At 45.1% G+C, this 16,792-nt stretch overlaps 1 protein-coding gene across 1 annotated transcript in view; it reads left to right on the forward strand.

The window, feature by feature from the left end:
• The window catches only part of LOC128745501 (uncharacterized), a 190,938-nt gene extending 175,132 nt beyond the window's left edge, over window positions 1-15,806 (forward strand). Inside the window, exons 7-16 of the mRNA XM_053842575.1 lie at window positions 3,221-3,276; window positions 3,385-3,569; window positions 3,632-4,011; window positions 4,072-4,223; window positions 4,291-4,636; window positions 4,711-4,775; window positions 4,844-5,072; window positions 5,149-5,276; window positions 5,378-5,488; window positions 15,558-15,806. Coding sequence (XP_053698550.1) covers window positions 3,221-3,276; window positions 3,385-3,569; window positions 3,632-4,011; window positions 4,072-4,223; window positions 4,291-4,636; window positions 4,711-4,775; window positions 4,844-5,072; window positions 5,149-5,276; window positions 5,378-5,488; window positions 15,558-15,806 — 1,901 coding nt within the window. The remainder of the gene's footprint in view (window positions 1-3,220; window positions 3,277-3,384; window positions 3,570-3,631; window positions 4,012-4,071; window positions 4,224-4,290; window positions 4,637-4,710; window positions 4,776-4,843; window positions 5,073-5,148; window positions 5,277-5,377; window positions 5,489-15,557) is intronic.
• The last annotated feature ends 986 nt before the right edge of the window (window positions 15,807-16,792 follow it).

Raw genomic sequence — 16,792 nt, forward strand, 5'->3', positions numbered from 1 at the left:
TTGCTATCGTTTACCTCCTTCGTGGAGAACGTAGAGTACCCGGTCCCCTGCCAGTTATTACCGTCCACCGTCAAGTAGGTTTCGTTTTCCATTATTACCACGACGTCGCGTTTCGCCGGAAGGATGTTTTCACACCAGTTGCTGTTTGACACGGCTGGTTTTGATTGACGCTTCTGCCTTAAAATGTCTTTCTCTTTAGCTTAAGTTGCACTCTACGCCGGCCAAAACCAGGTTTCCGTGCGACGCTCGCGCCTTTCTCTAGAAGGGAGAGGATGTTGTAAATGCCGGATAGCCTATACCTGGCGAACGCGAAGTGCTTCACGATATTCAGCTGCACCGCTCCGGGATGGAGCTGGTAGTACGAACAAAGCATCGAGCGTAGTTGCTTGACTGTTTTCGGTATGGATATTGCAAATCAGCTGATATCTGTACACATCAGGGTTGCTACGATTGCCGATGCATAGGTGAATTCACCACCAGGTGCCAGTGTAATCGTATGAAAAATCTCAAGAATCATTTCATTTTTTTTATTGCAAACCTACTTTATGACGAAAAAAACAATTTGCAATCTGCGACTACCAAGTTACTGGTTCTACGCGCGCCTTTAGCAAAGATTCTGCATTTTATTCCTAGAAACGATTGTTTCAATTCTGACATAGTAACAGCTCTTTTTTCTAACAGATAGCAAATTTTTTTAACATTTCGGGAACCATTGGTGTTACAGATATCCGCTAATCGTTCGATTGATTCAACTACATTCAACAACAAAAGAAATATTCGAATAATTTTTAAACGAATACTGCCAGCACGAGTAGTTGAAATAATCGATTAGTACGGACAATTTTCACCCATTAATAGATAATCTACTACTTGAAAATTTTGGACATCACTAGTTGTTTGTGAAAAGCGGAGTTTCTCGAAGTTGAAGTCTGACCATGAAACTTTATCAAATCAAATGTGCCAAGCATGTATCAAAGATTCAATCAGTGATTTGGCAAATATTAAAATTCCCTGTTGCTTTGACAATTTTTTCCTAGTTTGCCATAAAAATTATGAAAACTGTACTGTTAAAATAATCACACTCATTCTTTGACTTTATTTTATGTTATTACTGAAAAAAAACTTATTGTCAACTTATTACAACTCGTGACTGAATTGCCCAAGCAACAATTTTGTTGTATAATAGCTTATTAAGCACTTGTTTCACGGAAGTTAGCTGTACAATAGTTGAATAAGCTATTCCTAAACAAAAATGTTTGTTAAGTGTTAAGGAGCTGTCGCACGAATTTGCATGAACTAAAAAGCGCTTCCGGCCCTTAATTAATTCACCATAATTAACAAATGCATTGATAATGGTGGGTATGAGAGCGATTTTCCTTATTTAGAATTTTCAGCATCAATTGTGTTGTTCCCGGCTTTTTAGCGCTATTAACGCCAACGGTACAAAGCATTTCGAAGTAGCAAAAAAAAATGAGCCGTCAAAGGTCAAACGAATAAAATCAGAAAATGCAGCCACACGAGCACGAATGCTAACTAATTGGCGCACCAGACCCGGTTTCAATTTGCAGCATCGCGCACCGGGACCCCGCCGAGTTGATTACGTATTAATCGACCTACTTTTTGCGGTTGGTTTGCTGCACAGCACCAGCCGACCAAAAATGGGTCCATAATATCGGACGGTACGTTTTTCATACGTGGCAAGAGAGCAAGTTGAAAAAAAATGTAATCCAGAACATAACTGATTGAAAATTATAATTTTTTACCCAATCATTGTTTTCGTCAGTTAATGTACATACTCGATTGCGTTTTTTTTTCTTCTCGTTTTTGAATTGCCACCGCTTGTCACCACCCGAAAACGGACGGAAGGGTAGGAAAATGGCAACGATTTACGAAACAAAAACACATCCAATGCGGTTCCCATTCGTTTGATCGTTTCGAATTTCGATTAATCTGAAACCGATGTCCTTTGAATGCCTCTCCGTTCTGCCCCGGACTCCGGGCGGTCAAGCTGCTGCTGTAGCGGCATTTAAATTCTCCAGTTATGAAAAAGCATTGTACGAGCGGGATTGAAAAAGGATTTGTTTTGAGTTTAAAAGAAAAGTTGAAAACAATTTTACAAAATCTAGCCTGACTGTAATGAATGACTAAACTTGATAACTGATTCCGTATTAGCTGCTATCGTGCTATGAGTATTTAGTTCTCAAGATAGCTTCATGGTTCATCTATCAACTTAAACTTTTAATTTATTAAATTACGAAATCAAAATATTCGCGAATTTTACACAATTTTCACTGATTGAGTAAAGCTGAAAGTGGGATGTACGTACAGACTGAACTAAACACGCCTAATCCTCGGTAGCAACACACAGCCCAGCAGCCGCGGAAGGCAATCAGTAAACACACTGACCGAGCACGCCCCATCCGTGCCGCGATTCGGGTTGTTGGGCTTCCGAGATGATTATTTATGGCTTCCCGGGCTCGTAAATCCAACGCACCGAAATCCGCCTGCCTCTCGAAATAAAAACCGACGAACCGTGCTGCTCGACGTTCATGCCGCCGCCGCCGCTGCTGCCAGCGCGAGCCGAAAGTCAAGGAATTAGCATTAAATCACCTAGATGAAAATTGAAAATCCTCACCTCTAGGTCGGCACCGGCGGAATGACTTAATCACGGCCAGAGCAGGGGCAAACTAAAGCCAACCGAAAAAACCGATTTAAGAAAAACGAAAAGGATTTTCCTTCTTAATGTTCCCCGCCCAGCACATTCTGCTCCCAGTAGGGGTTAAGACAAATTACTCTCACTTGGGTGCAGTTTATTTCGACACGAAACAAAGTTAACCCCAGGACAGCGGAATCAAATCCCATTTTTGCGCTGCTTTTCTTCTCCGCGTCGTTCCGACAGTGCCTGCACGTGGGAAAGTGAAATACTGTGTGCTGAACGGACAGTGATACTATAAATTCTCCCTCGTCTCGTTACCAACTTCTGCTAAAAAACCTGAAATCGTTGGTCGTATTTTACTAACGGATTGGAATTTTCTTTCCCATCTCTCCCTCGGTTTTTCTGCGACTGGCCTTTCACCTGCCGCCGGGTGATGCTGATGCTGGATGGATCGTCAATCAACCGAAAATGTGCGGACCTTTTGCAACACCCACACAATCCGATTTGCTCGCTAAAACACGTGCTTCCACGTGCGAACGATTGCCGTGTTCAATCAACCACCAGTCGGTTCTGATGATATCGAAGAAAAGGAAGCCGAGATGAGCTTCATCCATTTTCAGGTAAGAATCGTGCCATCGGTACAAATGGACAGGTTATGTTGAAAACAATGAGACTGGATTTAGGTGCAATTTTTGGGGTGATTAATTTGTTGCAATTTTGATTCACAGAGTACCTGCCACTTAGCCCTCGATGCATGCCGGGACGATCAGGTTTGTTCCAGTGCGTTGAAAACAGTGTTGATGCACTGCGAACTTCATCGCTGTAACCGGAATGCTTGCATGGAGTCACTGCAAAGCTTCTACAAGGGTATTCACGACGATCTGAGCTTAGATATTGCCTTCTGTTTGTGCAGGTCTGCTGAAGTTAACAGTTGTAACGATACAAATATTAAAGTTTTCTTTTATACACCAATAGAAAAACACCCAATCGTCATGACAGCTGCATGATAGCTCAGGAGAAACTGCATCCAGCCTGTGCTCAGCGGCCGCCGGAAAATATTGGACCGCAGAGTACGAACGGTTTGGTCTATGGTCCCCCACCATCCTGTCATACGGTTGCCGAATTGTGTCGCGAAGACGAGGACTGCCGTGCTCGGCTGGAAGTATTCGAGCAGTCCTGCGCGGTGGATAGCGTTACAAAAAAGTGTGCTGGAAAAACTAGCGCTTGCAGGCAAGCTATGCTAGGCATTCTCGGTACTCCACTGCGAACGAACTGCGCTTGTCAAGGTTCAGATCTACAGCAGCTGTACGATTGTCTCGGATGGCAGCGTTTGCTCTGGCTTAATCCTTGCGTCGGTAAGTTTCCTTTGCTTCAAATCGAGGAAATATTGTCAAAGTAACATTTTTTTATTACAGTCGAATCGCAGAAAGACTTTCACCTGAAAAGGTTGGCAGAGCTGGGTCTACTAACGACAACTACCACTACGACGATGGCGACGACAACTACAGTGCGAACTACACGTGCAACGCACCCTCCAACATTGCCGCCAACCAAACCCAAACCTATCGTAAGTATTTAAAAACTACAAAAGTGCCAAACCCAGTAAAGTTTCATCTCTTTCAATCTGAACGCAGCACCGTCCCAAGCCAACCGAAATGCAGCCATTCGTGACGAACTACATCGACACACCGGACACCCAGCCGAAGACGTTGATACACAAAGGAAACGAACTGATCGTGCGGACCGATCTGGATCCGCACCCGGACGAGTACGATACCAACGGAAAGCACCACCTGCTACCGGAGGAGGACGATCATGACGAGCTGCCGCTGCCGAACGGTGGAAACAACCGAATCAACCAACGACCGGACGAGCAGGTCCTGCTAATGCTGACGACAGAACTGGTGGAACCGGAGACGTTTCCACCGACAACTACCACCACGACAACCACGGAACCGACCACAACACCGGTGCCGATTCGTGAGTAACCTGTTCCTTCATCTCCCAAGTAACAGTCCAATTCATCTGTGCCCTTTGTATTAACCTTCTCGTAGGATACTGCGTGGTTCAGCGCTCGCATCAATCGGACCAGCTGATCGCCGAAGGCAAGAGTCGTCGGGTAAGAATATCAAATTCACTCTTTCACTGACTTCCTCCTACTGATGTACTTTAATTTTGCTTCATCAGCTCTACATGCTAGACGATGCAGAATGCAGTGAGCTGTGCACCTGTGGTGGCGGTGATTCGCTCGCTCTGACCTGCCATGCGTTGTGCGTTCCGCTGGCACCTTGCCGAACGTCACTGGCATACTACAGTCACGCGGCGCCAGCTTACCAAGCTTTCCGGGGTCGCTGCCTGTGCTATTCGGGTCGTTTTATCTGCATGCGTCCACCGCCGGGAGAATACTCATTGCCAGGTTCGTCCCAAATCACCTTTGGCACTTACAAAACGTTTAAAACAATGCGCTTTTGCTTCTTCTTCTTCTTTTTCAGGTGGAATATTTCTGTTGCTAGGTTATAGTTCTACGGACGAAGCACTGTTAAGACCTCACACTAATCTAGGCATTCAGGATGCGGTCCGAGCATTGCAGCAGTACGTGCTGCAGCACATCAACAATGAGGTCAGTAGCACTGGTGCCATTAGAATGTTTTTATTTTTACTTTTTGTGCTAGGACTAGTGAGTTTGATCGTAAGCTACAGCTTTCGACGCTTTCTTTACAGACTTCTTGTACATTAACACTGTTCAATATCACTGAAGAAAACATCATCCTATCGATAAGGCTACCCCATGATCCTAAACTTAGCAGTATGGAGTTGCTGAGGCTGGAGAAGGTAAGTTACGAACTTAAAACTATACTTCTACATATTTGCGTAGATTATGGATTATGTAGATGGATTATGTGGATTATGTAGACTGTGGAATATAATTTTTAAGGTTTGTTATAACGAACCAAACTTTTGAGTTTGACGGATATGTCAATGGTATTTACCAAGACTTTTGAATAAATCTCTGATAAATTAAGCTGCGAGATTATCGGTGTCATCAATATACTGACTTTATAAGATTTTCACACGGTGGCCGAAGAAAACAGATTTCCTTGCACTATTGTCCAGCATCCTCGTGACGTGGCCGGCCAACCGTAACCTCCCGATTTTCACTAGGAGCATGATGTCCCCAGGAAGTGTCTGAAGCTCGTAGACCAAGCGCCTACGTCAAGCTACGCTTTTCGTTTGTATGTACTCTGCCAAAAACCATTCGAAGCTACTTTCGTTCGGGAGTGACAGGCTCACGTATGTCTTTCGCAAGCAAAGTTACAGTCCCAAGTTCATAAAGGACTAGCGACTATAAGAGATGGTGACATAATATCCCAAATAAACGAACTCAAAAGATTCTCGCCGTCCGAGAGAAGCGAAAGTTGTCTTCCCGAACGTGAAAACGTTCGCGAAGCCTAGAATTTAACTACTCTTGCTGAAAATCGTACCTCTTGTTTCGATACTCGCTTGCCGGAACATCCCTTCAATAGTTGGATTTAACCACATACGTAATAGCACTTTGCCGCAACCTTCGGCACGATTCATAGGGACTCGAGAGTGCTACCGAAACACGCATTCGTTCCAGGATTTGATCAGCCGCGTCAGTTAATACGGAAATCTGTACTCCCGACATTTCTGAAAGATTTGTCGGAAAGTGAAAATCTGATCTATAGCAGCGCATGTCTCCTTAAATATCGTCTGGTACGGTCATACGAATTCTCTTGGTATTGACGATAGGCAACGTAACAAGATCTGAAAGAGCATCTTGTCTGTGGCGTTAATCAGCGTAACGGCGCAGTAATTACAGCAATCAAGTTGATTGGCCCTTTTGCAGAATCAGTCCTCCGGTAGTCCCCCCTCCTCCTAAATTCTACAAGTTATCCAATGAAGTGCCATTACTACAGCTTTTTACAAAGTTTGAAGAGTTCTACCGCTCTATTGATTATAGGTTGTCCGACGTTTGTGGTTGCATTCTGGTTAACTTCCCTTGCATCATTCGCTGTATCGTATCGATATAATTATTTATATACGATAATATCAGATTAAGCGCGGTTCGCTTTGTACTGTTATACAATTACTTACGATTCTGAATCAGTGTTGCGAAACCTACACTCGCGTGGTCTAATTTTCTCACACACGCGTACTCATTTCTAACGAACACGCCGGCATAAGCATCCCCTTAAAACTCCTGCTCTTATTTCTTCATGCACTGCAACGAGTTTTTGCGAGTATGTGTTTAGCTAACAGCTACAATCGTCGTTGCAGCCCGCTACCGATCACTCGCGACGGCTCGCACTCCCGCCCGTGAGTAGAATCGAGGGCAAAGATGAAAAAGAAAACAAAAAGTAATGCAAAATTTATGTCCCAGTTCCCCACCAGCCTCACGGGTAGCTGATTCCCCACGAGTTTTTTGAAACTCGCTCAAATTGCCCAAGGTGGTCAGTTTGGTTGCTGTTTGGTCAGAACAGGTGACCAAGGTGACCTTTTGGAAAGATAGTGCTTCTGATCACTCAGACCCGGTATCTACGCAGAAGAAGCAAACTTAATATTTTCTTCTGTTTGCTTAGGATTTTCAAGCGTGTTATAAAACTTGTGTACTCTAGCTTTTAGTATTTTTCGAATGAACCACTCGGGATAATGATTAATTTTTAAATCTTCTACGAGATTCGAATTGGTCCGACAATGCTCCCTAAGTTCTCACACAGCACTGGATCCCATCCATCGTAGCCATGATTAGTATTGTAAGCTCACTCGGAAAGCCGTTTTCGTCCAGAATTTTACATAGGTCTTGTCGGCTTACACTATCATATGCGGCTTTGAAATCAATGAACGGGTGATGCGTGGGGACTCGGAATTCGCAGCACTTCTGGAAAATTTGCCGCAGGGTAAAGATTTGGTCCGTTGTAGACCGACCCTCCATGAAACCGGCCAAATAAGGGGGGTGTCCCGCATCAAATTGTATCACGAAAGAAACGAAATTCAACTTCAATGCCATAACCATATGCTCGCACCTTACGCTTAACTCCACTCAAAAAGCTTTGTGCGACATTTCGCTGCAGCTTCCTCTGAGAGAGAGTTGAGAATTTTCCAGGTGCTTGCGCAAAATAAATTCGCGACGTTGCTTTTCGGGTGACGTCATTTTTTCCAATTTTCGAAAAACTGACCGCGATAAAAATATAGTGGAAACAATACACTCTAAACTACTTCTACCCTAATTTTCAAGAGAAAATACCCAATGACTAATTTTCTACAGCGTTTCTTCCGTGATGCAATATGATGTAGGACACCTTTTAACTTCCCACGAATCCATTGGCTATTGGCGACAGTCGATGTTAGATAACGTGGGAAAGTACTTTGTAGGCGGCATTCAGGATAGTGATCGTTCGGAAATTTTCACAGACTGTGAATCACAGTCCAATTATTGGAAAACACTGGACCGGAACTTATGAAAATGGACTCGGACAAGTTGGGCAGCCGCATCAACTGATTGTCAAGATTTGGGACACGGAACAACCACCGGAGCAGTGGACTGACGAGCCATTCCGCGTCGCACGAATCGGCGTAATTAGTTTCGGAAAACCATGCTCTAGCCAAGGGGTCGGACACTCAGCACATAGTGCCCCGGCACTGCAGAGATATCAAACGGCACACCTCTAAAGCCTTATAAAAATAACATTTATAGGGCTTTACACACCTCCGGTTCAATTTTACATATGAAATGGGAGCACTGCCAGTTGTCAAAATCATCTCTCACGGTTGCCAGATCTATCAGATTTTATCGAATTTAACAAATCTTGCAGTTCGGCACTTTCGGTACAGCATCGGCACAGTTCGGCTCGTTTCAAGTCGCCTAACATAAAAACGGCTGTGCCGAGTGACCGACCCCTTGGCTCTAGCATTATTTACCACAGCTCATATCGTTTGACTGAATCGTACGCCGCCTTAAAGTCTACAAACAGATAATAAGTCTGCAAGTTGTACTCCTGGAACTTGTCTACTAACTGACGCAGAGGAAACATCTGATCCGTCGTGGAGAGACCCTCGCGAAAACCAACTTGGCGCTAGGCCGACGAGGCACTCCGTTAACGGTCTCAGTTTATCAGATCAGGGTACTTGAAAGCACTTTATAGGTGAAATTGAGCAATGTAATCCCTCGATAGATTGTAAACTCAAGTGGATGTCCTTTTTCGAAAATAGGGCAAATGAGCTCATCCAACCACTCCTCTGGTATTTGTTCTTCCTCTCAGATCCTGACAATGATCCGGTGGATAGTTTGGTACAGTCGCTCGTTTCCCGCTTTTAGAAGTTCAATCGGGATACCGTTCTTCCCAAGTAACAATTTGGGTTTTATTACACTCTTATGATGGCGTTTAAGACCAAAATTGGTCTTGAAGTCCATCATAAGAGTACAATAAAACTTACATTGTTGCTTGGGTTCCCAGCCACCTTACCGTTTTTCAGCACACTGAATGTCTTCTTAACGTCTTTCCGTGTTGGTGGCCTCACAGCTTGGCCATCACTTACAACTCTTATCCTGTTTCTGCTGATCTCCGTGTTTATCTCTCCATTCAATAACATCTGGAAGTGCTCCTTCCACCTGGATGCTACCACCGTTTTGTCAGTAAGTAGGTTACCAACGCTGTCATTGCACATCATAGGCATGGAACAGAAACTCCGTTTGTCATTACTGGCGAATCTCTCCTGTGCGCCCGGCGAGCATATGTTCCACGTACACGCGTTTTTTTAGACGGTGGTTTCTTTTTTCCGCAGGTCTAGTCTCTCTCTGTACCATTTTTTTTCCTGTATGGATTCATCACTGCGACCGGTATCGTTGATCTATTATGATGTCGCCGGTGTTTGCTGTATAACCCGCACTACATTTATTTTTGCTATAATCGCTATTGATTGAGCGATATGCTTGTTGAATTTTATGCGTACTTGTGTGTAATCGGTACCCTTCCTTCAAAACTTTTTTCTACTTTACCCACCTCGTTCCACATGACAGCGCGCAGTCCCTAATTATAGCCATCCCTGGCGTGGATAAACCAGTGCATTTTACTGTAAGAGTCATTTTTACACTGTCAATAGGCCATATCGGGATCATATGAAATTTAGCATGAAGGAAGGTGATGAGGGGCCTGAGAATAAACCCATGCTAAAGTCACTTTGACATCGAATGGCCTAATTCTACTGCGATTCGAATCCATGACCATTCGTTTGTCAAAGCACACTCGGTAACCTTGCGGCTACAGAGCCCCCCGCTCTCTATACCTTTCTGCGCATGCGACTCCTGGCCTGATTCTTCTCATCTGTCATTCGGAGTTAAACCAGCTGTTATACTGTCTTCCACGCATCGTGCCTACCACCTGTCTCCCGGTTGTTTCAATGCCACCATGGAAGTTCCATTTATATCTTCCATTTTTGCCTGCTGTTCTGCAATTCGTTGATCAAACTTTTCCGGCATATTTCGTTGCCACGCCATCTGCTGTCGACCGCTGGATGTTGAAACGTAGTATCCTGACAGTGCAAGCATTCGCCGCCTTCGACAAACTTGTGCGAAACTAATACACGACGAGATAGTGGTCAGACCCCGGAAAGACCGTACAAGTTCCCATTTGTATGCCTCCAGATGTGTTTCCGAATATTCAGACTGGAAAGAAGGTGCTATAGATGGTCATTCCTCTGGCCACGGCGAAATTTATGAGCTTCAGAGCATCTTTCAATGGCAGGACGGAAGAATTGCTCCTTTCCGATCTGCGCATTTGCATCTTCGATAAAGATTTTCACGTCATGTTTTGGAGAATCTCCATTGGTCTTCGTGAATCTGTCATAGAACTCGTCCTTAGCGTAATCGGATTTATCATTTATCGGTACGCATACGTTGATTAGGATGTAGTTGAAGCATTTGCGCTTAATAATCAACACGCATTTCCGGTCATCTACGGGCCTCCATCGGATAACTCGTTGCTTTGCTTTCCCAACATTATGAAACCGATTCCATATTCTACCATTCTACCGTCACTGTAGCAATAAACAAATAGTGTAGAGTGTTGCATTAGTATCAGAAAACTGCACGAATCCATACATCACGCATAGCGCACTAAATTACCGCGTGCGACGAATACAGTCTGATACGAATGAAAAACATCAACAGCAACAACAATGTATTTCATAAATTTAGGGCTTGCCTCCACTTTTGCTTGCAAAATCCTGCCAAACTCAAACTGCTTTGGCTTATCCGTCGGTAGCAGCTCTTGAACCTGTAGTGTGGAAAGAATGCATTTTTAGCCGGTTCAGTACGCTCCACCGGCTGGTAAACGGCTTGGTAATGCGTACCATCGGTGCCTTGTGCACTGGGCATAAAATAGACCCCACAGTGGTTCACAGCCTCTTACCTAGCAACTCCTACCCCAACCGCCTCGTGGTACCAGCCGGGATACGAGCAACCTCGGGTGGAGATCGGGTAACCAACCCCGGTGGAAACCAAGGTTGTATGCTGACAGGGGAGGAGGGCTCCTTCAAGCTACGTTGGCCCTCCGGCGATACTGTGGGGTTGGTTGCGGGCTTTGCAAGCCTGAACCAATAAAAAAAAAACCAAAGCAATGGACTCCGTAAGTAATAATAATAACTCTAATCGGAACAATCGGCAAAGACCCAGGCGACGAAAACGGACTAACGATTGGAAATTAGGAACATGGAACTGTCGGTCTCTAAATTTCCTCGGAAGTACCCACGTGCTTTCTAAAGAAGTGAAGAGCCGCAAGTTCGACATCGTAGCGCTGCAGGAGATATGCTGGAAAGGAACGATGTTACGTACGTATAGAGATGGTCATACCATCTACCAGAGCTGCGGCAATACACACGAGCTGGGCACAGCTTTTATAGTGATGGGCGAGATGCAGAAGCGGGTGATCGGGTGGTGGCCGATCAACCCCCCAATGTGCAGATTAAGAATCAAGGGCCGATTCTTCAATATAAGCATAATTAACGTGCACAGCCCTCACCTCGGAAGTACCGATGATGACAAAGACGAATTCTACGCGCAGCTGGAGCGTGAATACGACCGCTGCCCAAGACATGATGTCAAAATTATCATCGGGGACTGTAATGCTCAGGTTGGTCAGGAGGAGGAATTCAAACCGGTGATTGGACGGTTCAGCGCTCACCCGCAAACGAACGAAAACGGCCTAAGACTTGTCGACTTCGCTGCCTCCAAGAACATGGCCATACGTAGTACCTTCTTCCAGCATAACCTCTACCATCGGTACACCTGGAGACCCAACCCAACCAGACAGAATCACAAATCGACCACGTTCTGATAGATGGTCGGCACTTTTCAGACATTATCGACGTCAGAACCTATCCGGGCGCTAACATTGATTCGGATCACTACCTAGTGATGGTAAGGATACGTCAAAAACTATCTGTTGTGAACAACATACGATACCGCCGCCCGCCACGGTATAATCTAGCGCGATTGAAGCAACCGGAGGTCGCCGAAAACTACGCGTTATCTCTCGAAACCGCGCTGCCGGAAGAGGGTGAGTTGGATGAAGCCCCTCTTGAAGACTGTTGGAATGCCGTGAAAACAGCCATTAACAGCGTAGCGGAGAACGTCCTAGGCAGTGTGGCACCGAATCGACGTAACGAATGGTTTGACGAGGAATGCCAGCAGATATTGGATGAGAAGAACGCAGCGCGGGTACAAATGCTGCGTAGAGCCACCCGTCAGAATGTGGAGCGATACAAACAGAAGCGGAGGCAGCAAACCCGACTCTTCAAGGAAAAGAAGCGCCACCAAGAGGAGAAGGAGTGCGAAGAACTCGAACAGCTGTACCGCTTTCACGACACACGGAAGTTCTATCAGAAACTCAACGGATCTCGCAAAGGCTTCGTGCCGCGGGCCGAAATGTGCAGAGATAAAGATGGAGGTATCTTGACTGATGACCGTGCGGTGATCGAAAGGTGGAAGCAGCACTACGATGAACACCTGAATGGCGTGCAGGCGGAAGACCATGATAGCGGAGGAAGTGACCACATTGGTGCAGCAAGCGACGAAGATGTGCCACCCCCATCGATAAGGTAAGTTAAAGAAGCCATCCAGCGGCTGAAGAACAACAAAGCAGCGGGAAAGGATGGCATTGGAGCGGAACTTATTAAAATGGGCCCGGACAAGTTGGCCGGCTGTCTGCATCAACTGATTGTCAAGATTTGGAATACGGAACGACTACCGGAGGAGTGGAAAGACGGGGTTATCTGCCCTATCTACAAGAAAGGTGATAAGCTGGATTGTGAGAACTACCGAGCCATCACTATCCTGAATGCCGCCTACAAAGTGCTGTCCCAAGTCCTCTTTCATCGACTATCGCCAATAGCCAATAGATTTGTGGAAAGTTACCAGGCCGGTTTCCTGGAGGGTCGGTCTACAACAGACCAAATCTTCACCCTGCGGCAGATCCTCCAGAAGTGCCGCGAATTCCGAGTCCCCACGCACCACCTGTTCATCGATTTCAAAGCCACATATGATAGCGTAAACCGACAAGAGCTATGGAAAATTTTGGACAAAAACGGCTTTCCGGGTAAGCTTACTAGACTTATCATGGCTACGATGGATGGGATCCAGTGCTGTGTGAGAATCTCGGGTGGATTGTCGGACCCATTCTAATCTCGCAGGGGACTTCGACAAGGAGATGGTCTTTCCTGCCTGCTATTCAACATTGCGCTTGAAGGTGTTATAAGGCGAGCGGCGATCGAAATGCGGGGCACGAATTTCAATAAATCCAGTCAATTTATTTGCTTTGCTGACGACGTGGATGCTGTCGGCAGAACATTTGAGGCGGTGAAAGATTAGTACACCAGACTGAAACGCGAAGCAAAGAAGATTGGATTGCAGATAAATACGTCTAAAACGAAGTATATGCTGGCGGGCGGGACCGAGCGCGACAGGGCTCGCTTGGGCAGTACCGTGGTAATCGACGGTAATGAGTTCGAGGTAGTCGACGAGTTCGTATACCTTGGCTCGCTGGCAACAGAGGACAACAATACCAGCCGTGAGATTAAAAGACGTATTATCAGCGGAAGTCGGACCTACTACGGACTCCACAAACACTCCCGTATAAAGTGCACAGTGTACAAAACGCTAATTAGACCGGTTGTCCTCTACGGGCACGAAACGTGGACACTGCTAGAAGAGGACCTACGAGCACTCGGAGTTTTCGAACGGCGGGTGCTAAGAACCATCTTTGGCGGAGTGCAAGAGAACGGTGTATGGAGGCGAAGAATGAACCACGAGCTCGCGCGTCTCTACGGCGAACCAAGTATTCAGAAAGTGGTTAAAGCTGGACGGATACGTTGGGCAGGACATGTTGCTAGAATGCCGGACAACTATCCTGCAAAAATGGTTTTCGCATCAAATCCGGTAGGAACAAGACGAAGAGGGGCACAGCGAGCGAGGTGGCAAGACTAGGTGGAGCGAGATCTGGCGAGCACTGGGTGCCCGCGGAACTGGAGATCAGTTGCCATGGACCGAAACAGATGGAGAAATTATACTGCGCAGGCCTTGTCATAAGACGTTAGGCCAATTAAATAAGTAAGTAAGTACGCTCCACACCTCCAGGGTGGCATGGGGTTGTGCCGCAATTTGCCTTGTGCTTGTCTTGAGATTTTCCACGTTTTCCACGGCCCGCAAACTTTTATGGTCAATCACGGACGCTGATGATGCACTCCTCGAAACCTCGTTTAAAACAACGTTCCTTCTCGGAAGCGACGGTTCGTTGTCGTAAACGTCCCTGAATAGAAATCATTGTGTAATAAAACAAACACTTCTAGATTTGTGTTCAGTTACTTCCATTTAGCAGCCGACAATCAGAAGATCTACAGTTGGCGATGTCAGAGCAATGGTGAATGTCCGCAAGTTCTTCCGAAGAATACATTTTAATACTAATCGTTTTCGGAAATGTCCTAGAGAAACCCGAGAAGCCTGATACGTTGTTGTTTTCCTTACGCGTCAGACCATGTCCGTCGCACGCGGTGATATAGTATGCTCTGCGTGATGCATGAATTCGTGCAGTTTTCGAATACTTATTCAACACTCAACACGATAGCATTAAAATTAAATTGCAACGAAACTAAATGAGATAAGCATTTTACACCAAAGATCGAACTGTAGAACAGTACCAGAACTTTAAATTGGTAGATAAAGCCAATCAACTTTATCACGCTTTTTAGGAGAAATTTGATGAAAACAGCTCGACAAATACTTATATCAAAGCTTTTTTCTTCTGAATAGATATTAAATTTCATGAAGTAGAAAGTTTAAGGGCAATTTTTAGTACAAAATTTTCTAAACTTTCGAATGGAAGCAATAGATTTGAGCTAGCTAACTATGCTATTTAGTACTAGAGCTGCTTTAAGGCAAACAGAGCCGAAAACTAAGATTGTTAAAAAACTCTGTAATATAATTATTTTCCTCAAATGTGATCCTCTATCATCCCCTGGAATATTTGTAATAAGCTAGCTGATATTCTGTTCTGAGTATATCGCGTTCGCAGAATTAGACTAACTGATAGTAAACAAACCATGGATGGATGTCAAATGGGTGAATCGTGTTGATTCGTGACGTCAGTGTGCAAAACCTTGTTGGAATCATTGTACATCCAATAGTTCTTGGTAAACACACGAGTTGCGTACTTCATCTACAGTGCTTATCAAACTTATCTATCTTATTGATTCACTCTTCCTGAGTCGAAATTAACTGCATTCACACAAGCAAATAATTTATTCTGTTAGCGCTCTAGTGAAGGAAGCTCTGTTAAGTAACATACGATAATCCCTTTTTTCTGTGCTTTTCTAAACACCTCTTCCGCAGGACCACTGTACAAAAATCCTCGAAACCATCAGTCACCAGATCAACACCCAGCACGTCGAGATGTCCGCCCACCGTCTGCTGAGCATTTTCAAGATGGCCGAAGTGCAGGTGGTCTGGCCGGAGGTGAGCCGCGCCGGACTCCGGTGCCACGGTCACCACCGGTACAATCTGCTCGCTCTGATACTACCGCTGGCTGCCGTTCCGTTCGTGCGGTGGCGACAGCAGCTGTCACGGGGCCCGATTACGTGACGTTAAGCCCGGCAACACCAACCACACAGCTTCATCCGCATCGTAATCATCATCAGCATCAGCATCATCATCCTGTCCACCGGGAATGCATACGATATCGTCCAATATCTCCAAATACGCTTCGTTTTCGGCTTCACCATTACCTGCATATGGCAGCAGTGTAGTTCAGCAAACAGCCCTCATTCTTCCCTGCTGCAGGGTACTCATTGTAAATGAAAGGTTTGTAAAAATTAACTCCTACTCGATGACGATGTTAAGCCACTGTTACACTATATCCATTATGTATATCTATTGTACTGTGAATGATGGACACAGAGTAAATTGGGAAAAAAAGTTACGTTTTTCACTGACATAAGACAAAAGCGTTAAAGTTTGTATAAAAGCAGACAGTTTTTAGGTTATTTTTCGATTATCGACTTATTTTTACTAATGTAAGTAGGAAAAATATGGTCGGAACCAATAGCAAACGGGTGGATGTGACCGCGTGAGTTTTATCGTGCTGAAGGCTTCTACATCAGTGAGCATAAAGGCTTCAAGGCAAGCAAGCAAACAAATAATACCTACATAGCCGTGTATATTGTAGTTGCAAATGAATACATTTGATTTGTGTTCGACGTTAGTTGTGAGTAGTTAGAATATTTCCCTCCATACTTCGATGAGCGCCCACACAGAAACGCCAATGTACGCGACGTTACTCGAAACAGACTGACAGACAACGTGGCAACGTCAACTTGGTCTGACCACGGAAAAAGGCTCCTCTGTTGTCCTCATGATGAGGAAAGATGTGCGTTTTAATGTGTGCTTGCTAGGGAGTGTTAGGAGAATACCGGCTGATATATTTGTTGCTATTATTACTATTGACGAATATATCGAAATAAAACCGCTTAATTCCTGTAGGAATGTGTCGAATGAAAGTGACAGAACCTAAGTAGCGTGAGCGAATTGGATTGTAGAATGCTGTAAACAGATATGAATGAGCTAACATT

The sequence above is a fragment of the Sabethes cyaneus genome, chromosome 1 (assembly GCF_943734655.1).
Source record: "Sabethes cyaneus chromosome 1, idSabCyanKW18_F2, whole genome shotgun sequence".
Classification (NCBI taxonomy): domain Eukaryota; kingdom Metazoa; phylum Arthropoda; class Insecta; order Diptera; family Culicidae; genus Sabethes; species Sabethes cyaneus.